This window comes from Arvicola amphibius, chromosome 11 (genome assembly GCF_903992535.2).
Source record: "Arvicola amphibius chromosome 11, mArvAmp1.2, whole genome shotgun sequence".
Taxonomy (NCBI): domain Eukaryota; kingdom Metazoa; phylum Chordata; class Mammalia; order Rodentia; family Cricetidae; genus Arvicola; species Arvicola amphibius.
The window spans coordinates 96,990,907-97,016,833 of NC_052057.2; the positions used below are offsets into that span (position 1 = coordinate 96,990,907).

The window sequence follows — 25,927 nt, forward strand, 5'->3', positions numbered from 1 at the left end:
ACATGAATGAGAGAGCATCCCAGCAAGGTGCAGGCAGCACTGTGACAATTCCCTTGTAATCTTAAACGCCACAGACACGGAATTGGCCTGTCATCAAAAAGAGTAGAATAGACAGGAGTGGGGGGGGGGATGTAAACATGTCAAAATAAAAATAAGAGGTGGGTTCTGATTAATTTCATACCTTACAGAACGCTAAAGCTTAAAAGAATCTCAAGGATGGCCCGGTCTAATCCAGCACCACAGATGCAGAAACCCTGGAGAAACATTCCTGAAGCCTGGGGGCCCCGTACTTTCATTCTGTGACACCTCCCTTGGTCACCCCCCAAGAATTCCCTTTCCTCGCGAAACAGACAACATGATTTGGGGAGAATCCACCCTTCCACTTGATCCACGGGAAGAGAGAAGTGTGCCCAGTGTTTTCAAAGCTGCCTGGGAACACATGGGTGTCTCCGGGGCGGTGTCTACACAGCATGCCAATAAGGCTGAGTCCCCAGACCCAGGTCACTTTCACACGTGGGGCTCTCAGCAAGGATGACAACAGGAAGGGAAGAGAGAGGGTCGTCTAGGCATACTGGGTACCTTTAGGGACCTAGAAAGTAAGAGCTACTGGACACTCCTTCTCAATCCTAAGACAAGGAGACGCTGAAGTGAAACAGCAAGTGTCGTGTGTGAGTCGTCCGTACCGCTCTTTCTTCACACTGGGGAGCGAGACCTCGCCCTGCCACAGACAGTCCCTCCACTCTTGTCGCTCCCTGCCTAGGAATGAGTGCTCACTTCTCATCCTCACTCTGGGCTTGCTGTGCTCCCTTGGCTAAGTCACGGTACAGCTGTCTCACTGGCCCCTTTGCTGTGCCGTCTGCATAGTGGGGTGACGGAGGTTCTTGTGGGAGGAAGAAGCATCGAGTGGCTCTTTGCTGAATCTGCCACGGCCCGTGGTGAGCAGTGAGCACACACTGGCTATGATTCTACGGTAAGAGTTAGCACTCTGTGAGTCACACAGGAGACAGGGGGTGTGGGTTTAGGGGGCCGTGGGTGACTCACAAGAGTAGATCTTTTTTGGGATCTGAGTCCCTGACCTCCTGTCACTCAGATGATAGTCCAGCTCCATGCTGGCATCCTCCAGACCTTTGCCCATGCTGTTCCAGCTGTGCAGAACACCCTTTCCAGGCAACAGTACCGTCTCCACAAGCCCAGATCTGCCCAGCCCTCCAGATATCCCAAGGAACCTTCCTGTGAGTGTGGCCTGATATACCCGTCTCCCTATCCCTCCTCACCTCCTCACGACAGGACACACATACACCAGGGAGGAAAACGAGCCCCCTGAAGCCAGAGCCTCACATCCCTCCCCAATGTCCAGGCTCTATTCTGGTTCATAGTAGCTTCTGAGTCCGCCCCTGAAGACCAAGATTAGGCTTGTTGGGTGATGCCAACAGCCAGCCGCTTCCCATGGGGAGGATGCCCATGGGAGCAGGCAAAGTTAGAAACCAGTCCACCTGCTGGCCGACAGAAGGGCCACCATGCAGTGGGCAAAGCTGCTCCGGAGAACAGGAGGCACTTCTGGTGGCTTTCTGTTAGACAAGGAACAGGCCATCTCCTGATTTAACCCCCCACGACCTTTGAACTTCCCAGGAGGTCAGCAGCACATCCCCGTCCCCAGCTGTCTCTCTGTCTCTGCCCCAATGGGAGGGAGGGCCCTGGGCCCGTTCCATTTTGCTCCCGTATTGATCTGTTGGCAGCAATGGGCTGGATAATTAGCCAGGAATTAGGGTTTCTATTACAGCCAGGAGGCTGCTCCAGCTGATTTATCACCTGAATAATTTACTGTGATTGAAAGGAAATTAAAATGAACTCCATTTGACAACTGTGAGCTTTTATGGGCTTTAGTGAAGGCTCAAAAGCCAGATTAATAGCCTAGTGTTGGTTAATAGTCTGCCGAGGGTAAATACAGCAGGCTGCAATCGGCTGCGTCCTCTCGGTGGCCGGAGGAGGGACCCACTCTGCCAGAGCCAGTGCCCACCACAGTGACAGCCAGCATCAACTTGAGTTTTACTGAAACAGATTCCACTGCTGGACACACATGTGCATCTGCGCACAGCCGTGAACACACACACACACACACACACACAGACACGCACATGCATGCACGTATGCACGCACACAGACATGCATGCACTCACATCAGCAGATTTTTTTGCCCCCTACTTCTCTTGCTCTGTGGTAACTTTCACTCACCCGTCATCTAGGGAAAACAGAACTACTTTTTCAATAACCATTTTGAGAAGGGAGTGCTTCGTTGCCCCAGAGTGAGTCTCCTTAACCTCTTTCACCAAGGCAAAGGGAATTCTTAGTTTCCCTTGAAAAAGAGTCCAAGTTGGCCACCCACTCAGAGCAGAAATTAGCAGGAAAGGCTCCCAACGGTGACCTCGGGACCACTCTGACATTAAGTTATTGATGTTTTTCCCACGAATGGGATGGGTAATCTGTCAGGCCCGTGTATGTCCTGAAATGACCCACAGACTGTCTGAGGAAGGCCTGGCAAACACTAGCCAGTCCAGGAACAGATCCCAGAACCCTCCAGGAACACAAAGACCCATGACACCATCTTGAACAACACGAAGACAGGGAAGAGCCTGAGGTCAGACTCTAGCCTTGTGGCCTCAACCATCCTGGGCCTGAAAATGGGTATACACTTTATTTCAAAGTTCAAATCCATAAACAGGGCCTTAGCGGTATGACCCAGCCGCTTGGAGGACATTTAAAGGGACGGTCCAGTGTGGGCTGCATTCAGTCCCTGTCACGCAGAGGTGACTAACCTTGGTTCTTACTGTCAGTTGGCTGCAGCTGCTGTCATTGTCCACCGTGATTACACAAATAAGAAAACCAAGGTCCAGAAAAAGAAGCAAGGAGTTCAACAGAGCATAGGCAGGGCTCAAAGCAAGGTCCCAGCTCCTCAGTCAGGACAAGCTCTTTATAGCCCCCATTAGATCATTCAGTGAAAGTAACAACAAGCCCTGTGGCAGGCCACTAACAGAGACGCAGGCCACTTGATTTGCTGGCAAGTGGATGAGATGGCCAGTCTCCACGGCCAGCAGCTCAGGGGCCCACTTCTTGGCATCACTACCACTCTGGGGGACCACAAGGGTCACAGGCAGAGCCCACGAACAGTCATTCAGAAGACAGTGAGCAGGAGGGGCTCGAGGAGCTCATACCCTTGATGCCCGTGTCTTACCCTGCAGCAGCCCCTTGCTCAGCTCAAGTCATCATTTGTCCCTAGTGACTGGGAACAGGGCGCGAGGGTGTGTCATTCATAGTCCAGTGCCTGCCTGTGTGCAGGGCGCCCTCCAGCCTCACCCTCCATCTCTCCTCATTACGGCGTGCCTCAGAGAGGTGGAGCGGATTAACCAGAAAACACTGAGTCAGTCATTATCCTGCCTCGGAACTCATAGGCAGGCCTGCGCCAGGCCACAGCGTTCTGAAGGACACCATAGAAACACATCTTCCCAGAGCCCGCGCAGCTCAGGCCTCCTCCCTATTGGGCCTCGTCTCCTCCTGAGCCCGTATGGATCCCATGCGGCATTCCCTCCTCAATACGGTGGCCCTCGGTGCAGCCCTCACAGCTAATGCCTCCCCCTCTTCAGTATTCCACATCCTCCATCGAGCTTTCTCAGGCCTGTGGCTCCTGAGTTCACATCACACCATTCTGCGAAAGAACTGACAGGGACGACACTTGGCTTGTGCCTCTGCCCCCTGCAAGTCTGGCACTGTTCTGGGCCCACTGCTCAGATGCAGGAAATGTGTTGGACCAGCGAGCTCCAGAGTGAGCGAGGAGGTGCCTGGACAGTTCTGGGATGCCTCCCAGTGAATGCCTGCTCTTGGGCCCATCTTCCCAGACATTTACATGGATAAAGAGGAACTTCAGGACTTCTGTGAGACACTCCTATGAAACGCAGAGGGACTTGACACTCAGTGTCTGTGTTTCATTCGTTCTGGTTTAATGGAGAAGCTGGCAACCTTGTGTGGGAAAGCCAGGCCGGGCACAGAGCCCTTGGTCTCTTATTTATGTCTCACAGAGCTCGGATGAAATGTGCCTTTTACCAGCTCTCAGAAACACTCAGCAGTGGAGGGCGGCTGTCTGAGAGTCTCCTCCACAAACCCAGGCTCTGGAACGGGGTCAGCTTTGCCCAATGCACATGGCCATGTCTCTTGCAGGGGAGGGATCATTTAACTTGTAAGAGAATGAGCAACATCCTCTCTCCGTCCGTACGACCAGGCTCATCTCTTCAGCATCACCTCCCACCGTTCCCTGAATCTCAGTCACACTGGATCTTTCCACTCCTGGTCTCTCCACCTCACCTCAGGGCCTTTGCCTTGCCATTCGTTCTGCCAGACACATTCCTCCACGCCCATATCCCCTACTGTTGTTTACCATGGCAGTGTCCAAGCTGGCTAGTCTCACAGGAACTTAGACATCTCTCTAGTGCCAAGCTGTGATTCTTCTACAAATTTGCAGGTTTGGGGGTGAGTCCAAGCTTATCTGCTCACTGATGGGCACATGGTATCTGGTTCTGTGCCTTCCCCGTACTAGACAGTTGCCAGTGTTTGCTTAGTGAATACTTGCTGAGCAGTCTTGGGCAAGCTGCTTTGTCTCTATGGGCCTCAGTTTCCCCATCTGAAAGCAAACTGCCTAAATGGTCTGTAATCTCCTCATCTCAGAGAGAGTCATAAAAGAAAGGCTGGTGTCTGACTTACCTGTCAGAGCAGGGCCTTCTGATGACTGACCCCATGCCTGGCCTAGCCACACCTGCCAGGAGTTCCATGATGCCAAGCACAGGCCAAACGTCACGAGATATCATCCATACACTCCATTACTGTGAGCCCAAGGTCACAAAGTGAGTCTATATATCTAGATCATGTTCCTAACTTGACAGAATGGCAAAACCACCTGGAGTCACCCAGAAGTTCATCACATACACCCCTATCCAAAGAGCCCTGGGAAAGCAGACATTCATTAGCAGCAGAGCAACCACAGGAATCACGTGCCTCTGTGGCTGGCTACAGACAGAGCTAGCAGGCCAAGAAGCCTCAGAGGCCCCCTGAGCAAATTCTCCTGGCCTTGTGGGATGTTGTGACCAGCCAAGCTTGGCCAACACCAACAAAAAGCCCACTTTGCGAAGACCCTCAGCCTCACCATACAGATGCCCCTGCTTCCAGGAATGACCCAGGCCTGCACGGTGGCAGCAGGGATCATGGACAGGAGTCGCGGCGTACCTGCTCTGGCTTGATGGGCTCTGTGGTGGTAAAGATGTCTGAATAGTGCTGTCTCTCGAACACGCGGTCCAGCACCTCCAGCTGCTGCTGTGTGAACAGATCTCCCCGCATCTGCTTCCGGAGGAAGTCTCTGCCTGGAAGTGAGTGGCCGTTTGGCACTGGAGACTCCTGGATACCTTTGGTGAGCATGAGAGAGAAAGGGTAAGTGGAGGCTATTCTGCCACTCACAGAGGAAAGGCCAGACCCTGAGACTGGGGAGGGGGCCGGACTGACCCTCCAGCCCTGCCCATGACAGGGATTCAGGGGCTGCGGGACAAGGTCACGTGCTGCTAACTGCAGAGCCAGCTGCTCATGATCACACGCTAGACACTGCAAAGCCCGTCTGTTAGGGGTTCTGTCCCTTACTTTCCACACAGACCCCTCATACATGTGCCATGGTTTGTATTTGTGCTACTAGTGCTTCTGTGTTGCAAGTGTGATAGTGAGTGAGTGTGTAAAAGGGTGGAGGGGAGGAGGTCATGGTGCCTATTCCTCCTGCTTCCTCTTCCTCCTCCTCATCTCAGCTCTTTCATCTCCCACACAAGCGTGTGCACACTCACACAAGGCTGAGCCTGCACCACAGGTTTGAACTTGCGAATCATGAGCTTCTTCACAAAGTTACCTGCCCTGAGGAATTGCGTGGCAGAAATAAAAACAGGAACTAACTCAGGATATTACTATCCCCCTGTTTCGCAGAAGAAAACTCCAGGCCTACGGAAATGACACAGTTTCTTTGCCCAAGGATTTGAGCTCAGGGTGAGTCAGGGACTTAGTCACAGGTGTTGTCGCCCCTTCTGTACCTCACCCTGTGCATCTGTCACCACCATCGTGCCCAGTCTGCAACACAGTGTTCTCAGAAGGTAGGAGGACACTTGTACAATTCTAGTCACACACTTGTGCTAGATGACTTGACAAAAAAAACTGTCAAAATCCCATGTGCGCTGTCCCTGAGAGACTGCATTTCTGGGAGTATATTTTACAGCTGGCTTATGTATATGGACGTGATAGATGCACAAGGCTCTTGGAACAAAAGGCTAGAAACAACCCAAGTTCATTCATAGGGAGCTGGCTAAACAAGCTGTGGCATTACTGGAACAATGGAAAACCATGCAGCGGTGAACAGCAAACAAACCAAGATGCAAAAACCTTCAGGATCCACGGTTATGTGAAGAATGAGCAAGGTGCAGGATCCTGATGTCCACAGTGTTTTGTGAAAACAGAGAAGAAAAGATGGTTTGATGTGTTCTTACTAATGTTCAGATACATGTATTCTGTGTATACATATTTTCTAGCACAAATATAAAAGAAATATTGCATATAATGCATATAACGCAACTGCCTTTTGTTTCAGAACTTGCAAGCACTGCCTATTCTGATGCATAAGTTAAGAAAGTATCCTGCTATGTTAGCTGCCCACCATGTCTCTCTGGGGATGGTGTTTTTAGTTCAAAGAAAATACAATGAATTATTAATTTGAAAAATGGAGTTGAACCATCTTTTGTATATTTTAAATTTCACACACATGCATACATACACACATGCACACGTGCACGCCCGCCCGCATACATGCACGCACACATGCACGCATGCACATCTGCAATACTCAGCTTGCTCCCACTCAGCAACTGCTCTGTCCAGTCATCCTGTCCCAGCCACTTCTGCCCCAGTGACCTTGCACTCTAGAGCACTCATCAGGTTTCTTGCTGCCATGGAGATCATATCAATTTTTAAGAGATTGCTTTCTGCCTCCCTACTTCCGCTAACCTCTCCAGTCTGCACGCTGCCTCCCAGGCAGCCAGCAAACTCCAAATGAAACCAACTCCCACCAAGATCTCTACTCTTTCTCCTATTGGTTGTTTCTGGAGAAGGTCCAACTCTGCCTTGCATAGAGGCTTCCCAGCCAGCCAGACCCTCTGGCTGAGAGCCCTGCAAGGGTGGAGCTTCATCTCCTGAGGAAGCCCAGGGAGGGGTGGCTTGACTCTGGATCCCTGTGGACAAGGTCACTGGTCACCAAGTAGGGCCCAGCACAGAGTGAGGGTTCGGGGCATGGAGCCAACTCAGGTTATGTACAATAGGTCCTTGAGCCCCTTGAGAACACTGTGTGCACTGCGGGTTCAAGCAGCTTAGCTGGGACCTGGACCCACTTCTACAGAGTCTTTCAGGAAAAGGGCTGGCCTGATCCAGCTGTGACTTTCTCTAAGTCAATATTGGCCCCATGGGCTGCACTCAGGGAACTCAGGCTGCTTTGATGACCCAGATGCTACCAACTTGTCCCAAGCAAGCACCTCCATTCACATGCCTGAAGAGTGGGGAAAGAACTAAGTGACATTTCCCTAAGAAGTCATGGGATTGCTGGGGAGTGTGGTGCAGGCCTGTAATCCCAGAATTCAGGAGGCGAAGGCGGGAACAGTGAGAGTTCCAGACTAGCCTACCAAAAGATTCTCTGTCAAGAATAAAAACGAAAAACAAGTAACTAACAGCCACAAAAAGACTTAGGACGCTCCTAAAGACATAATTACACGTTCAGTTTAGTAAATATTTTAAAAAGTTACCCTGTACCAGGTAATATTAAAAACTTAAGATGATTTGTTTTTTAAGTATGTGTATGTATTGATGTTGTGTCTGTGTGGAGGGGTTATGTGTTCATAAATGTGGGTGCCCACAGAGGCCAGAGGCCTTGGTTCCCCTAGAGCTGTAGTTACAGACAGTTGTGATATGGGTGCAGGGACCTCTGCAAGAGTAACATGTACTCATAACCACTGAGCAATCTCTCCAGCTGGCAAATTAAATTTTTATAAAGCAAACAAGAGAGGATGCAGTGGTGAGGGATGCAATCTCGATAGGACAGCCCACTTCCATGAAGAAATCAAACAAACAAACATGTGACTGCACACAGCTCGACAGTGAGTATAAAACAATGCACAGAAATACACGCGTGTAACCATGTAAAGCTGGAGGGAATGCCGGGGCGGGGGGGGGGGGGAGAGAGCTTCCAAGGGGCAGAGGCTGTGTTTGAATCACAAGTAGAGGATGGGTAGGAGAGGAACAGAAAGGGAGAGATGAAATTCCAGGAGCCTGTAGACAGGCTCAGAGGCCACAGAAAACTTGAGTCTTACTAAAGGAGCCCTGAGCAGACTTGAGCAGCTGAGGAAAGAATTACCCACTTCACTTCTCAACCCTAGGCCCTGTTTCCTGAACTCTGCTTCCAACTGCATCTTTGGAGATCAGGAGCCAAGCAAGACAGTGTTTGCTGTCAGCCTGTTAGCTGCAGGTTACCCAATCAACCCAGGAGTAACACAAACTACACTTCTCATTGGCCTGTGTCCTGTTTTCCAGGACGGACAGCCTGCAAGTGCACACACTTCCTCCTCTAGGATGCCGTCCATCCTGCCCCAGTACTTTTCCAGCTCCAGTTCTCAGGACTCTAGCCACTCCGCATCTCTGCAGCAAGCCGCTGCCCCCCCCCCCCCCCCCGTGCTCACACTGCGCTATTCGCTAGTTCATCTCTGTCGCTGCCAGATGAAGTACCTGTGCAAAGCATTTACGACCAACACCTTCCTTCTGCAAATTTGGTCTGTGCGAATCAGGATCCCTCCACGGGTCTTCACTCAGCCATCCCCTCTTGCCTCAGCCCAGCTCTGCAAGTGTTGATGCAAAGGATGCAGCCATAGACAAGAAAGCCCTTTCCTTCCCGGAGTTCCACCCGTAGGAGAGGCAAGAGTTAACTGAAAACTAACCAGGCCAGGCCAGGCGCAAGTATCAGCCAAGGTGAGCACTCTAGCAAAAAGGAATCTGGTTGCCAAGAGGGCAAGGGCATGCCAGACTGCCTCCGGATGCTGCACACAGTGGGTGCACTGTGGCTATGAGCTACACCAAGAGATCATGTGCTCAGAGGCAGCTACAGAGATGAGCACAAAAAAATCACCCCCAGCACAAGGGCAAGCCTGACCCGCCAGGCAGGCAGTGTGACCCTCTGTGGCGCTTCAGAGATGTTGACTTAATTGGAGGCTGTGGTCTTAGAGGCAGGCTACAGAAAAACTCAGATGGGTTTTATTCCAGGGAGAAACTCCAAACTCACACCGTGGATAGTATGCTTAAATATATAGACAGATACGGGCAAAAGTGCAAAGGTATACAGGGGGCACGGTATCTTTAAATCTTTTTTTTCTTTCGGCTCCAAATCAAATAATATGTAATAGACCCAGTGCTGGGCTTAGTCAACCATGGCTCATAGAATTAACATTCTGGAAGCAAGCTTCAGGGGAGCAAGGGGCAGGAAGCCCCTTCTTGGGAAGCAAAGAAATGCTGGCTTCAAATTTCAGGTTAAGCCAATGTTATTCAGAACCCAGCTTTGAAGCTAAAAGCTTTATACAATTGGGTTTGGTCACGCAAAGCAGGAAGAAGCAAGATGGCCTGAGATTCCCATCTGGTGGGAGAAAGCCTTCTCTTGTGTGTCTTAAAAGATCATAAAGCATTGCGTTTTCTTCACAGCACGGCGGATTCTGGGAGTTTGCATTTCTCTTGCAGGGTTCTGGTTTTTTCTTTGAAAACCACCACATGCTTTATGTCTGAAGATGCTTGCTGGGAGCAAAAAGATAAAAACAAACAGGAATCTGCAAAACCCCTCTGGCATCATGGCCTCTGGGACTCAGCCTCAGCTGGACACTGAGAAACCCTGAAAAACCAGGTTGGAGTCTCAGAAGCAGCCGCTATTCTCAAAGTTCTGCTTCTCCAAAGATCTGGGAGAGCCCTAGAACCATGAAACTTCTTCTGTCCTCACAGCTTGTCCCCAGCAGGGCAGCCAGGCCCAGTGGGAGAAGTATTAAGAACTGACAAACCTGGGTTCTAGCTGTGTGTGCTTGGCAAAGTGTCTCTCTGTCTCTGGGCTCCTGAGTACCCATCAGTAAACTAAGGAGGTTGAGGACCACTGAGGTTCTCACTGAAACTGAGTTACAGTGGTACACACCTGTAATCCTCGCTCCTGAAAGGCTGAGGCAGGAGGATCAGGAGCTTGAGTCCAGCTTGGACTCCATAGTGAGTCTGAAGCTAGCTAGCTTGGGCCACAAAATGAAATCCTATCTTAAAATATATATATATATATATATGTATATATATAGAGAGAGAGAATATAAAGCCATTTCTAACTCCTTTCTCCTTCAAAACTGACTTATATTTTGTCTGCTAAATAATATCAAATGATCACTGTCCTCTCTGTATTGCATTTATAGGCAATGCCACACATACAGCTACCAATGCCCTAAGCGATTGCTTCAGCCAACCAGTATCTAATTGTCAATGCTTTGTTTAGAAATGGACTAGCAATAAGGAAGAGATTTCTTTATGGAGAGAGGCTTCTGACAGAGAAAGGAAGAACTCCCCTCCTCTCTCTCTCTCTCTCTCTCTCTCTCTCTCTCTCTCTCTCTCTCTCTCGCCATGCCTCTCTCTCTCGCCATGCCTCTCTCTCCACCTCCCTCTCTCTCTCTCCCCCTCTCTCTGTGTGTGAGAGTGTATATGTGTGTGCATGCCTTGTGTGTGTGCGTGCATGTGCACATGCATCCCTGTGGGGGGGGGGGCTACAATGGGACCTAAGGCTTTGGGAAAAATAGAGAAGGGCTCTATCCTTGAGCCATACTACCCAGACCTACGGCCTCCCTTTTCTTCCCTGGAACACATTCCCCAGAGCCTCTTACAATTCCAGCAATATTGCTCAGGCCCCATTACTGTGTTTACAGACTCTCCACCCTTCTTCTGGCCCCAGGGCTTCCTGAGGTACATCAACTGTGGTTCCACTGTGCACCCAGAAGGCACACTGCCAACATACAGACCCACCATTTGCCACTGGAGTCCTGAGCCAGCCTCATGGGACTAGATTGTCACCTAAGGCATTTCCAACTTGGGTCAAATGAGCTGAAGGAACTTGGAATTGGTCTTTGCAAATATAGCGACCAGTTCTACAAGCAGTCTAGACAGCCATGGTGACCCATACCTGAATTCTCAACACTTGGGAAGTAGAGGCAGGAAAATCAGACTCTGCTACATAGCAAGTTTAAAGCTAGCCTGGGACATATGAGACCCTGTCTCAAAAATTAACAAACAAAAACAAACAAAAAACAAGTAAAAGCAACATCTATAAAAACAGACCAGTCGTGTTAATCCGCATCTTAAATGTTTTGGGTGGAATTCGCAGGACCCTTGCTGTGGGCAAAATCAACTGTGGAATTTCTCCACAGGAGGGGCTCAAGGTCACACAGGCTTCACCAAGGGTAAGGAGCCAGAAGGGGATGAAGCTGGCTACGTTAGCTGGGGCTACATTAGCAAAAGCATTTCTGCATCTGTCCCAGCAATGAAAGAAAGAGGCTTGGCAGAGACAGTGGGGGCATGGGTTCTCCAACCCGCTCGATGGCTTCTGCTGTCACTATCATTTGCATTGGGAAAACCCTTCACGCCTCCCCTTCCAGGCCCAAGGACCCCTGAGCCTCTGGAGCCTCTGTGATCTGCCACCCCAGTCAGGACCAGTTTCTGCGTTCCCTACCCCCACAGTGCTCAGCAGGCTTCTGCCTGGCTTCTGCTGCCTCTTCCCTGCTCCTTAATGCTAGTTCACTCCGTGCCCTGCCCCATTGAGTGCTGGTTCACTCCCTGCCCCGTGCTGGCACACCCTTCACCCTGCCCAGCAAATTCAGCCTGAAAGCAACCTCCTTCCTGCAGCCCACCTGAAGGACTGAATTAGTCACCCTTTCTTCTGGGTCTCTGTTAGAGGGCTTTTCACAGGTCACAACTCCAGGCTGAAGTTGACTTCTGACCATCCCTCCTGTGAGCTTGGTCTCCAGGACTGGAGAGATTCAGCTGTTGCTCAAGATCACACGGTAAATACACAGCAGAGCACTTCCAGGACTCTTACTATGCAGGAGGATGAAGAGGATGTGCTTCAGGATACTGGGGAAGCCTGGGTACTCCACATTTACAAACCCATGATACCTAAGCAACTTCTCCCCTCTCCCAGTGTGTGTGTGTGTGTGTGTGTGTGTGCGTGCGTGCTCGTGTGCATGTGCGTGTGTGTGTGTGTTTTACTCAAACTGAAGCCAGAGCCTTGTACCTACTTTCTAAGCGCTCTAGCGCTGAGCCTTTTTCACCTGTTATTTTAAGACAGGGTCTCACTGGGTCAGCCAGTCTGGCCACTAGCTCACTCTGCAGGCAGGCTTTGAAGTTGCCATTCTTCTGCCTGAGCCTCCAGAGTAGCTAAGATTCCATCCAGGCTTGTGCCACCAGGTCCTGCCTGGACATTCCTTTAACCTTCCTAATTCTTAATTTTGCAAAATGGGATGTTCACCATACCCGGAGTTACCAAGAGTCATTGCAAACCACAGAGCAAGATACCTGGTGCATAGTAGGTGCTGTTTCTAGGACATCAGGTGCGCTAGCTCGTTTCCCTTGCTGTCTGAGGGCAGAGGCTCTGTGTGACTATCTCATACAGGAGATGCTGATCTTCTGATCAATGCTTGTTGACTAGAAGAATAACCTAAGGAGAGGCAAGGGGCCACAGGGCTACACGCTTCGGGGAAACTCCACAATGGCCAGCCTCCATTATGAGTTCAGAAAAACCACCCTTTGCCTCTGTGACTCTGGAGGAGGAGCGAGAACAACAGCTACAGGTTCATTTCTCCCTGGGATTTGAAACAGTTCACAAACGTTGACATTGGGGTGGATCAGGGACAGCCCAACAACCTAAGGGGGCCTGAGGAGGGAATACCTGAAGTCAGGATGCCTGAACAGGTGAAAAGCACCAAGCCAGGCAAGGTCATGGGAATCTAGGCAGGGATAATCAGAGCCAGCTGGTTGCCATTTTAGGGAATCTATGGGGGAACCAGACTTCTCTCTAGGGACCAGGGTAGTAGGGCAGGAAATAGTCCATGGCAGCCCAGAACCCAGATAACGTTCCAGGTGATTTTCTACATCCCTCCCTAAACTAGCGGCACAGACTGAGAAAATCTGAAGCGGCACGGAGGGAAATTCCACTGGAACCACCACGATTCAGCCATTCGTGCCACCCAATCTTCCTTCGCAGGGGAGGAAAACACGAAATTGTAAAATTGGCAAATGCATTCAGGTTTGACTCGAGCGAATCTGACCGTGCTACGTGTTAGCCAGGGAGTCAGAGGCACCGGTGATGGAAAGGACCCAAGGGACTAAATATCACTCCTTCGGGGATGGCACAGGTGAGGCCAGATGGCAAAGCGCTTTGTCTGGGGCCAGACAGAAGGTCCAAATCAAGCCGCCAGCCCAGGCCACGAGGCCCCTGATGCCGGCACCAAGTCCCTCAGTTCACTGCTCAGGAGTACCAGGTGGGTATCTGCTGTGGCCCTTACTCCAGAGCTTTGAGGGTTCGAGTCTTAACTCCCACCCTGGGGTGGAGGATGCAGACAGTGGACACTCATGCTGTTGCACCTAGAGAAGAGTTGGGAGCCTGCAAAGCAGACAGAGCCCTGGGGTCAAGCAGCTGACTCACCCACTCTCACAAACGCCCAAGGACAGCAAGTGTGTTGCTGCCTTAAATTCCAAGATGAGGGAAACAAGGCACAGGGAAGTTAAATTCCTTGCTCAAGGGCCACAGCTGAAAAGTAGAAGACATAGGATCAGGTATTCTGGTGTATGCTCTGAACTCAATCTAACCTTCTCCGTATAATCCAGACTGGGACAGGACAGTTCAAAGGGGCTTCTCGGAAACAGTCCAGCTGGAGTCCTAAGGTGCGCTGGAAGGAATTAGCCAGAGAGAAGTACTGGACAAAGTCCACTAACCCATGCAAGCAAGGTCTCCCTCCCTATCTGCTCAGCTCCAAGACTCCTTATCCAAAACGTAACCCCACCCCCAGCACGCAGCAGTCTGTCTCTCTCTCCCTGCTATGCATAAATAAATAAATAATAGTTTCAAATCATATACAGTCTGCCATCTTTGCATTACCCCATTTGAGTTTTTAAATCACTGTTTTTATTTTTCCGCCTCCAAGGACAATCTAACTAGAAAGAAGGTTCATATGTTGAAGTGTATCTGTCTGATCACTGCACAAATGTTTTCAAGAGAAATCACTATATTCCTCCAAGATGGTTATGGGTTTAGGCATAGATCAAAGTGAGAGGGGGAAAAAAAGATATATCATCAGAGATCCAAAAATACTTTTCATTTGGAGAAGATACCAGGCCATTTTGATAGGGCTGATGGAATCCTTGTTCTGTCTCCATTACCTGCCTTGGGCAGCCCCAGCCAGGAGCCAACGGCCAAGATGATATTCGCCATAAGATAGTCCCCGATATATATAGATATATATATATATATGATCTTCAACCTCTATTGATTGACCAATTTCACAAGCAAAGACTGGTGAAATGAAGCTGAAATGAACATCATGCTTTAACTCATTGAACCTATCAGGCCTGAGTTAATCTCACTGTCCACTGTCCCTGATAGAATTCAATTGATCAATCATGTTTCGGTGATAGTACCATTTCACTGGCTTATTGCTTCTTCATTTCAGAGCTTGACCTGTTAGATATACTCGGCCTGGCTCGACTTCTCTTGGATACACAGAGATCGGCCTCTGCCTGCCAACGTGTGTCATCTCCCATCCCAGCTGAAAAGAACTCAAGAGGCTTTTGTGTGTATCTGGTGTGTTTTCCCACCAAGCGCGCACACAAAAGGGGCGGGTTTATGGAAGACAGCAACCACAAGTGCCCAGAAGGCTCTTCTTTCCGCATGGAAGCCTGTTCCTTCTTCCCTATGGGAGCAGGTTGACGTGTCTGGGCTCTGAACTCAGCGTATTTCTATGTTAGACAGCCAAGTGGTATGCCTAGGGAGAAGGTACACCGGAAAACGATAAAAAATAACAATCTCTACAATCGAACATGTTCATGCTGTGACATTTTCCTGCTTATCTGATTCTAATGATGACCTCAGTTACCAGCAACGGATTATAGCTCCCAATGTACAGATGAAGAGGAAATGGGCTCTGCCTTGGGTCACAGTGTTACCAGATCAATTGATACAAAAACTCCAGTGTATCAGTCCTCTGCACCTCTGACCCACAGAGACCACCCCATGGGCGATTTCAGAATGCCCAAGGCATTTCAGGCAAGCCATTCTGATCCTGACTTCTTGGATCTTTGCACTTCTGTTCTGAAAACTTTTGACTTTAGGATGGATTCTAAGATTGTCTGCAACCCATAAACTTGGGGGACAAGTCAAGTTCAGAGTCACTCAAAGCCACCCAGACACCTAGCAGCATCACAGGAACTGATACCTTTGCCCTGAGCCCTCCACTCAGGACTTCCTGTCTTCCCCTAGAAGGTTCCCTAATTTATGCCAAAGTGCCCACCTGTATCCACAGCAAGAACCTCAGTCTCCATTTTCAACATGGTCCAAAGAGCTGTTACCGTTTCTTTGTGAAGTTTAATTTCATTTTCCCAATGAAAGCCAAGATGATGCTTGGGGAAATCAAGAGGTTGTAACTGGTAGGGCAAGCTGCCTGGAGGAAAAGACTCGTGCAGCAGCGGGAGGGTCTCTAAAGAGAGCAAGGCAACAGCAGTTCGTATCTGGTCGGAACCACTGTCTGCTCTCAGATGGCATGGGGAAGAATCGTGAATAAAGCTGGAGTCTCTAGGGAAGTCGTTGAGGGAGCTGGCACAGGGCTGAGACTCAGAGGTGGGACAAAGAGCTTCAGGACAACTTCTCTGCCACGTTCTGCCACACACAAAAATGACAGCCCATCTGCCAGGAGGCTTAGTCCACACATCCAGAGTCCACAGGCTCCTCCCTAGGAAGCCAGCCCCTTATCTGACCTTATTAATACACTCACAGTTATTCACAGTTTGCCCCAGACACTGGGGAAGGAACCCTGAACCCTGCATGAGCTAATGTGGCCGCAATGTGGGGATCTTGCTGGGGAGAGACATTGCCCAGGCAAGCAGGAACTTATTCGGAGAGAGGCCATGTCAGGGAAATGGCCATCTACATTAGCGGCAGGTGCAGGAGTGTTATTAGCAAGGACTGTCTCTAGAAGTGGTGGCTGTCTAGGGGTAGGTGACAGGAGGGCCTGGGAGGGTCTGGCTGCTCTCTTAGCAAGATCCACAACTGCTCACAACTGATGTGACCTTACTGGGCCTGAATACTCCCTCTGCAGCCCTGCATTTCCTTACTTTTTTTTTTTCTTTCTTTTTAGTTTCAAGGGTCTCTGTGTGTGTGTGTGTGTGCATGTGTGTATATATATGCACATTTACATGTATGTGGCAGAAGCACATGAATGTGTGTGCATGTGCATATGTAAGCCCAAGGTTGATAAAGGGGTAGCTTCCTTTTGTTGTTCTTGCACCTTATCCTTTAAGGCAGACAGCCTGCCTGTCTATCTAACCAGCTTGCTCTATCTCTGCCTTCTGTGGTCGGAATGAGCAGTGAACTGCCATATCCACCCAGCGTTTCCATGGGTTCTGGGATCCAAACTCTTGTTCTTTGGTTTACGTGGCAAGTGCTTTAACCATTGCGAGGCCCCCCGCCCTGCCTCTCTGTGGCAGTCCCTCGGGCCTCCCCACTGCTCCTTAGCCAGCTACCTGAAGCACACCCTGCCTTTGTACTTGCCATTCTAGAACTTTCCCAGATATCTGTTTGGCTCATGCTTGTTCTTCTCAGAGCCTGTACTCAAACACCATCTCTGCATCCATAAGACACCCACCCCCCAGCCAGGGACGCTGCATCCCTTAACTCCTTCCTAGTTTTGTTTCCAAGCCTGTGTGTACCAGACCCTGAGGGCCATGCCTAACATTCAACAATACAGCATCGGTCGTTCTTACTTTTCTCTGTCTTTAGTAGAATGCCACTCCTGTGTACAAAGACTTTTGTCTGCCGCATCTTTTGCTGTGTCCCTGCCACCTAGGCCTAGAGCAAGGCCAGCACAGAGCCGGCATCCGCTTATCCGATGGTAAAAGTGGAACAAAACAAACAGTACAGCTGTTCCTCGGTGTCCCGACTTTCATGCCCAGTGCGAGGCACCTCTGGGCTTCTGAAGGGAAGGGAGTTGCCAGGCCTTGCCCACTGCTGAGACCACAGCAACAGCAGCACATGGGGAGCTGGTCGGTGGATGACCCTCTCCTCAGGAGGCCTGGCCTTGGAAATGTTAAAAGTGGCGACAGTCTAGCTTTTGGGAGCCAGCTCTGGCTGTGGGACCTTCCTGTCCCTTACCTCATCTGTGCACTGGGGTCGGTAAAACAGGCAGACCCCAAATAAGGGAGAACAGCAAGAACCTGGGGTCACTCAGTGAGAACAAAACGAAGAAAACTAGTGCCTGATCACGGGGGGGGGGGGGGGGGGGGAGGGGGATGAACCTGGAGGCCTGTACCTGCAATCCGCCCCCCCCCTCACCCCACCCCTGTCCCCACTCCCTCATTCCCACTATGAAGGATGGAGGAGAAAGGATGGGTGAACCTGGGCTACTACCAAATGAGACCTGGCTCAAAAAGTAATTATTTCAGTCAATGAAAATGACAAAGCTGGCTGTGGTACCCATTGCCCGTAATGTTAGCCCTCAGAAGGCGGAGGCAGGAGGATCAAGAGTTCAAGGTCATCCACCTGGGCTTTCTGACATCTCTGGTCCCTCTCATTCACTGTCCTAACCCCTACCCTCCACAAATTACAGAGATTCACAGACTTCCCAAACCTTTTTATCCCATTACTCTTTACTAAGAGCCACTTGAACAGCGCTGGAAGTTCAAGACCAGCTTGGGCTACATGAGACCCTGTCTCTAATGAGCAAATAAAATGGCAAGGTACACAAAGAAAGGAGAGGAGGTTAGACTGGATCTCTGGTTCAAGGTACACAGAGAGAGGAGAGGAGGCTAGACTGGATCTCTGGTTCCAGCATCTTTGGGCTCTGGCATCAAGGAAGACTTCTTGGAGGAAGGTGATATTTCAGCCAGGGTTGGGTTTGGGAGCATGAGTAAGGAGGTCAAGGGGATCACAGAGAACAGAGATGAGGGACCTGCACTTACTGACTGACATCCCCTGGGAGTCCAGCAACCTTCGAAGCTTACATATAAATCAGGTTACATGCTTGATTTTTTTTTTTTGTCTCCACAGTTTAGGTCTTACACACAGTAGATACACAGAATACGAAGTGGTGTGTGTGTGTGTGTGTGTGTGTGTGTGTGTGTGTGTGTGTGTGTGTGTGTGTGTGTGTGTGTGTGTGGTTGTTTGGTTTGGGGGACTGTGGGGGAGACACGGTCTTGTATAGCCAGGGATAACATTGAGCTTCTGGGGGGCTGGAGAGATGGCTCGGTGGGTAAGAGCACTGATTGCTCTTTCAGAGGTCCTGAGTTCAATTCCCAGCAACCACATGGTGGCTCACAACTACCTATAATGAGATCTGGTGCCCTCTTCTGGCCTACAGGCAGGATACTGTATAAATAAATAAATAAATAAATCTTTAAAAAAAATTTAAAAAAAAAAAAACAAAAACCATTGAGCTTCTGCTCCAAGAGGGTTGAGATTGCAGGTGTGTCTCAGCACCGCTGGCTTGTGTGGTTCCAGGGATTGGACTCTACCCTACTGCATGCTAAGCAAGCTCTCGCTCCACCAACTACACTACAGCTCCAGCTGCAGGCCTTTGCTTTTAGGAAGACTTGTAGAACTTCCCAGAGGAAGATCACACAGAGGGAGACCTTTTGTAGCGACAGCCCTTTGTGCGCATCTGCAGTAGGGGGGTAGGTGTGGGTCTGGTGTCTGCGTGTGTGTGCTCACATGTGGAGGTCAGAGGGGATGTTGGAGATGTCTTCTATTGCTGCCACCTTACTGTTTGAGACAATCACTTGCTGAACCTGAGGCTCACGAATTCTGCTAGTCGTACTGGCCAGCAAGCCCCAGGTATCCTGTCTCCTCCTCCCCAGCACCGGGATGACAGGCTTCATGTAGCTTCTTGTGTGGGTGCTTAGGGTGTGAATTCAAGTCTTCGTGCTTATGTGGCACGAAGTACATTACTGGCATCCGTCTCTCCAGCGCTGTTCAAGTGGCTCTTAGTAAAGAGTAATGGGATGGAAGGGCTTGCGAAGTCCGTGAGTCGCTGTCATTTGTGGAGGGTGGGGGTTAGGACAGTGGATGAGAGGGACCAGAGATGTCACAAAGCACAGTGGGCTTCAAGGGAGATTGCTGTGTGCTGCCAGGCTTGGGAGCACATTCTTGCAATTCCAGCACTAGGATGTGGGTGGTAAAAGATCAAGGTTGTCCTTATCCGTGCATCAAGAGAGAGGCTGGGCAAGTCTACTTGTCTCAAAAAAAAATTGTCATGAACCCCACACACCTTTAGAATGACACATTCGGCAGTCAGGTTGTTAGAGACTGTGTATAAACATCTGGGCCAAGAACCTAACTCTCTTTTACTCAGAACCACAAAACCTTAGTGTTTTAATATCTACTGACTCCCAAGAATACAACCACCATATAAATAGGAGGAAGACGGCGCTTTGCACTGGCTGGAGTTTTATCAGGACATGATCACAATTTCAGAGACTCGGTTTACTGATGGCAGGACCGCCACAGGCATTGATATTGCATAAAGCCACAGCTGTCTACATTTGTAGCTGCTGGATTCATGACGATTCCGCACTAAGAGCAAGCGCTAACCGCCTCCCCGCGTCTCCTGGCGCAGTCACACCTGAGCCTGTATGTAATGAAGTACACATTTCATTACCACTTTATTTTATGTTCCCTTTTATGTTACAGTTGGGCATTATATTACTTTTTAAAATGATGAGTATTGGTAGGTTATCTTTTACCTGAGTTTTATTTTAGGGCAGCAAAGGGGGGCACTACCTCACACCCATTGCCAAGAGGAGATGCTGGGATGACGGGAGTAGAGCTGGCTGGGATGAACAATTTCCCAGCTCTTCCATTCTTGCCGTTTAGAACTATTCCCTACTGGAGACCATTTTCCAACTCTATGCATCTGAGAAAGGACTATCTCAGTGATGCAAAGAATTCTCCAGAAACTGTTTTAGGGACAAAAGATGGGTGCCCAAAAACTGCTCTGGAAGCCTGCTCCTAGAGCCTGCGTCCTCCACTTGGTTCTCAGCAAAGCTCAAAGCTAGTGTGGTGGCATATGCCAGTAACCCCAGCTCTCCAAAGATAGAGATGGGAGGCTTAGAAGTTCAAGGTCATCCTCAGCTATGTGAGATCTGGTCTACAGAAAAAAAAGAAGAAAGGAAGAAAAAGAGAGAATGATTTCTCAAATTCAAAAATCCTGCTAGACTACAGCAAGGAGGGCTCCGGGTTCTGCCTTAGCTGTTCCTTGCCTATTCTCAGCTATCCACAGCCAGATACAGAGGGCAAAGCCAGAAGAAGAAATGGCACTGGGTCATGGAGTGTGGTGACACATGCCTGCAATCCCAGCTGAGAGTGCTGAGGCAGGAGGATCAGGAGGTCAAAACCAGACTTGACTGCACAGTGAGTTCAAGGCAGTATGGGTTTCCATGAGGCCCTATCTCTACAGCAAAAAAAGAAGGCTAGAAATGTCATTCACCTGCTGTCCTGCAAACGTGGACAATGAGTTTGGGGGCCACAAGAACAAAAGGAGGAAGTAAGGTGAGCAGGAAAGAGCAGGGAAGGTGTCAAGGGCACTATTGCTATCTATGCCAACCGCTTGGGTTTGTATCTAGCCCCCAATTTACTGCCTCTGTGACCTTAGACTGTTTCTCTAACTGCCCCTGGTTCCCATCTGCAAAAATGAAGACAGCAATAGTCCCCATGCTTCTGAGGGCTGCTGTGAGCTATGCCTGTCACATAGAGAGCCTGTCACTGTCTGCCTCAGGAAGCTGAGGAGGGAGAATGATTTATTCCCAGTGGTCACACTGCATGCAACACCCAAGGGCTCTGAGGTAGAATCAGAGGCCTGACCCTGGCCCCAGTTTCCTGGTTGATGTCTCCCACTCCGCTGGCTCTGTGAGCCAGTTTCAATTCCCTCCTTTTTGCAGATAGGGAAACTGAGGCCTGGAAAAAGAACAGAACAGGGACAAGGTTCACACAGCAAACCTGTGTTACAGTATCAGTCCAGACCCCATGCAGCGCATACCCTGCTTCCTCAGAGGCTCTGCACATCAGTCTGTACACCTGTAAATGGTGGGGGTGAGGGGGTAGGGTGTGGGGGAGACCCTGGTGTCTAGAACCAAAGAGAAACAAGATTACCAAGAAGCTGACTAGCTCACAGCTCCAAGTCAAGCCCTGAAGTCTTCTGGGATGCACCTCCGAGCCCCTGTCCTTGGAGCTCGAAGGCATCCTTCTCTTCTGGGACAAGGAAATCTGCCTGTGGCAGGTGTCACGCCAGAAAGCATGAGGATGCAGACAGGAGACAGAGCTCATTGGTTCTGAAATGATGTCCCTCAACCCCCCAATCCACAGTATTCGAGGAAGGGATGCCTTTTGTCCCTTTTGTAAAAATAACAAAAAGTGACGGGAACCTACTTCCAAGCTCAGTGCCAAAGGCGACAGTCATAGATACAATCAGGAAGACTGGCCTGTTCAATACGCAAGGGAACTCAATGAATTCCTATCCGGCTCTGCGCTATGTGTCCCTTATCCGTCCTCTGCAGCACTGTCCAGGGCGGCCCGGAGCTGCTCTCTTGATGAGCCAGGCTCGGATGTCACACTTGCTCTGTCCCCGGCCCCCGGCTCCGGCGCCCCTCTGCTCAGCGCGTGCATCATCTGCTCGGCTGCGCAGCTCCTGCGGCTCGGCTCCTGAGCCCGCACCCCCCGGGGCGGCGGAAAGCTGGCATCCGTTGTTACCATAACAAACTCAATTGTTCTCAGCAGGGCCCCGGCAAATAAAGTCATTCATTACGGGCCTCTCCCGGCCACCGTGGGCTGCGCGGCAATCAGCGGGCCGCGGGCTGCCCCCTCGCGGGCCGAGACACGCGCCAGCGCCGTTACCTGCCGGGGCCAGCCCGCGGCGCAGCGGCCGCCACGCTGCGCCCCGAGGCCCAGCCGCAGCGGCGCCGGCGGGAGCAGCTCCCGGTCGCCGATTAGTTTTATCTCGGAACGTCAATTGACTTATACTGATTGGCTTCCAGCCGCCAAATGTCAATTAAATTGCAAATGTTCAGCAGAGGCCCAGCGCGGGGCGCAAAGGCAGGCAACCCCTTCCCGAGGGCGCCCGGTGCTGCCGCGGTAGGTTTGATTCCTCCTTCCACACCAGGCGCGGCAAAGCCAAGCCCTCCCGGGGCCAAGAACCTGCAGGTCCAGCCTGGGGATTGGAGGGAGGTCCGCGGGGGCACCAAACAAGCCAGTCCTGGAGTAGCTCCGGTTTCTGAAAAAGGGACCATCGCTAGGTGCCAAGGCAGGGTCCTGGAATGCAACTTTTGGCGTGGTCTTTAATAAACCCCTTCTCGCTGCTCCCGCCTGTTTTTCCTCTCCTGCCAAGGCTCAGAAGGACTTGGAGGCTTGGAATCTTCCAGCCTAAGCCCCAGCTTTGAGTGTGCTGGAGGCAAGGGTTGGAAGCATCAGTCGGTTGCCTGGTGCACACACAGAGCCAAGTCCTAAAGCAAGGCCTGAGCGTCCCCCTTCCCCCGCCCCAGCCCTCTGAAGCAGATTCTGTCTGCTTGCGGTCTGGCTGACTTGCTTTGAAACAAGGTCTCTTTTATCCCAGGCTAGGCAGGAACTCACTGAATAACAGAGGATGACCTTGAACTTGTGATTTCTGTTCTTGCCTCCTCTCTCTGAGAGTTGGAATTACAGGTGTGCACCACCGCCACCTTTTTTGGTGTGGATCTGGAGTGAAACTCGGCGCTTCACAGACCCTATACAAGGGCTCTACCCAGCCAGGAGGCACTACTTTTGTTAAGTTCGGTTTTGTTTTTGTGACCGGATCTCTCTATGTAGGCCTGAGCGAGCGATCCTCCTGCCTCCATCCTCTCCTACTGGAATTGTAGACGAGCATCACCATGATTGACTGCTGGAAACGACCTTATTGTCGTTACCACTACCATCTCCAAGAGAGTACCTGGAGCACAAGGCAAAAAAAAATTGTCCCAGGGTTCCCAGAGGACAAGTGACCAGTCGGATCTGCATTCTCCAGAAAGTCTTGGCTTCATTCCTTGAGCAAGATCCCAAAGCAGATCTGTAAGATGTATGGCATTATGGTTCCAGTAGGTGATTGGTGCCCTAGCGTTTATAGAGCACTTTCTTGGGCACTGGGACTCGCTAAATTGCCAGGCCTTTGAGGGAATCGTTCTTTGCTGGTAAGAAAACAGAGCTGGGTATGGTAGCACATGCCTGAAATCTCAGCACTTGAGAGGTCCAGGCAGGTGGATTGGGAGTCCAAGGCTGGCTTAGGCTACCCATCAAGACCTTGTCTCAAAAAGTGGAGAGAGGGGAAAGGACTGTGGAGATGTCTTGGTGAGTAAGATTGCTTGTTCTTCAAGAATAAGGCTCTGAATTTGAACCCCAAGCACCGGCATAAAATGCGGAGCATGGCTGCTTGTCTGTAACCTTCGCATTAGGTAGAGATAGGTGGATCCTGAGAACTCAGTGCCTACAAGTCTAGGCAAAACAGTTGGTGGAAGACCTGTCTCCAGACAATAGCACGGAAAGCAATAGAGGAAGACTCCTGATGTCCTTCTGTGACCTCCCCACGAGTGCACAGGTGTGTGCACCTACATATTCACATACATGCAACACACACATATGCCACATACATGCCGCACTCACACACCAAGAAGAAAAGGGGAGAAGAAAAGGGGAGAGGAATTTGAGGCCCAGCAAAGCTTGCTCAAGATCAGCAGCAAGGGAGTGCAGAGGAAAGACTTGAGGGCCCAGCATTTGAGAGTTCAGTGCTCTCAGCCCTATCTCAAAGGGGCCTTGAACTAGGACAAGCCAGACTTGGACTTTGCTGTCACCCCTCTCTCCCTACAGGGAGCCAGGAGGATGACAGGTGATGTTGATCTGGAAGGTGATGTGGAAGATTCTCTGAGCCATGCTGAAGAACAGGAAGGAGCCATTTGCTGGAGAGATGCAGCCTCGGGCCCCAGAGAGGCTTTGCTGTCAAGGTCTCCAGCAGACCTCCCTGTCTACCTCTTCAGTCTGCCTCCCTGAGGTTGTCTCTTGAGAGAGCGCTACGAGGGTTCTTAACTGATAAAATGTCCAGCATTTAAAAGATACAAACCCAGCCAGTCTCCCTTTGCAGAGGAGAAATGTTCACTGAACAAAAGCGCCATTCAGAGGTGCTGGATGGAGTCTGTGTCTCAGAGAGAAAGGACATGAAGAGAAGATGGTGGGGGAGCGTGGGAGGAGAAAGGAGAGGGGATCAGGAGCTAAAAGACTCGGCAGGCTTCCAGCGTCCGAAAGGGGGTCCAGATGGAGCAGGACCACAGCTAAGGTCACATGGCAAGGGAACCCAGGCTCTTCCACTCCTGTGTGAGCTCAGAGCCTACAACAGCCTCCCCCTCAGGCGGAACTGGAATCCGCTGAGCTTCTGCAGCATGGGGCTAAAATGCTGCCGTCTAGAGTCCTTGCTGCACGTACAAAGCACTGGGAACCATCCTGCGCATGACATAAACCTGGTTGCGGTACACCTCCAGTCCAGGTAATCCCGGTGGGAAAATCGGAAGCGCAAACTCATCCTGGGCTACAAAGCAAGTTCGAAACCAGCATAAGCGGCATCAGACCCTATCTCCATAAATGAATAACTTCTGGTTGGTTCTTCTTCTTCTGAACCTAGTCAGAATAATCTTATTTAAACAAGAGAAAGCAAGATATGGTGCTTACAATCCTAGCACTTGGAAGGCTGATGCTGCAGGATCACTGGGAGTGGGAGGCCAGCATGGCTTTACATTGAGACCATGGGAGAAAAATGATGGGGGGCAGGCTGGCAATAGACTAGGAGATAGAGGAGCCAGGCGGTGGTGGTGCATGCCTTTAATCCCAGCACTTGGGAGGCAGAGGCAGGTGGATCTCTGTGACTTCGAGGCCAGCCTGGTCTACACGAGCTAGTTCCAGGAAAGTCTCCAAAGCTACAGAAAAACCCTATCTCGAAAAAAAACAAAACAAAAACAATAGGAGACAGAGAAATAACCCCCTCAAGATTTTGTTACGGAATCTTAGAGTCAGGGTAAAACTCTGCTCTGATATTAAGAGAAATAATGATAATTTTCTCTGGTCAGTGCAAATCAAATATTATAGGTTCCATTTTTAGTTACCAGGAAAAGTGGGGAAGCCCCCACTTTTAACAGACAAAGAAATCAAGGAAGACCTTCAGCCGTGAAGCACACCCATGGTGTCACCCATGTCAGGGGCCGGCCGATAGCGGAGCTAACTAGCACCAATGTGTCAGGGAAGAGCACAGAGCAGAGCTCTGCTGGAGACATTTCAGAAATGGAGACCTGAGCGGTGACACAAACCTGAGCTGGGGACACTCAGCCCTACACGGGCACTGTCCTATTGTGACACTGAGAAGCAAACCTGCCCATCCTGCCAAACTCTGAGCTGAGTCGGGTGACCTTGGACAACTTCCATGACCTCTCTGAATCTCTGATTCTAAAATAGAGGGTCATGAGAGTACCCGTGTGGTAAACTGGTTGCAGGCACTGCATTAATCATTAAATG

At 50.4% G+C, this 25,927-nt stretch overlaps 1 protein-coding gene across 1 annotated transcript in view; it reads right to left on the reverse strand.

The window, feature by feature from the left end:
- Positions 1-25,927, reverse strand: part of Pax5 (paired box 5) — a 164,450-nt gene that overhangs the window by 102,126 nt on the left and 36,397 nt on the right. The window contains 1 exon segment of the mRNA XM_038347799.2: positions 5,269-5,444. Coding sequence (XP_038203727.2) covers positions 5,269-5,444 — 176 coding nt within the window.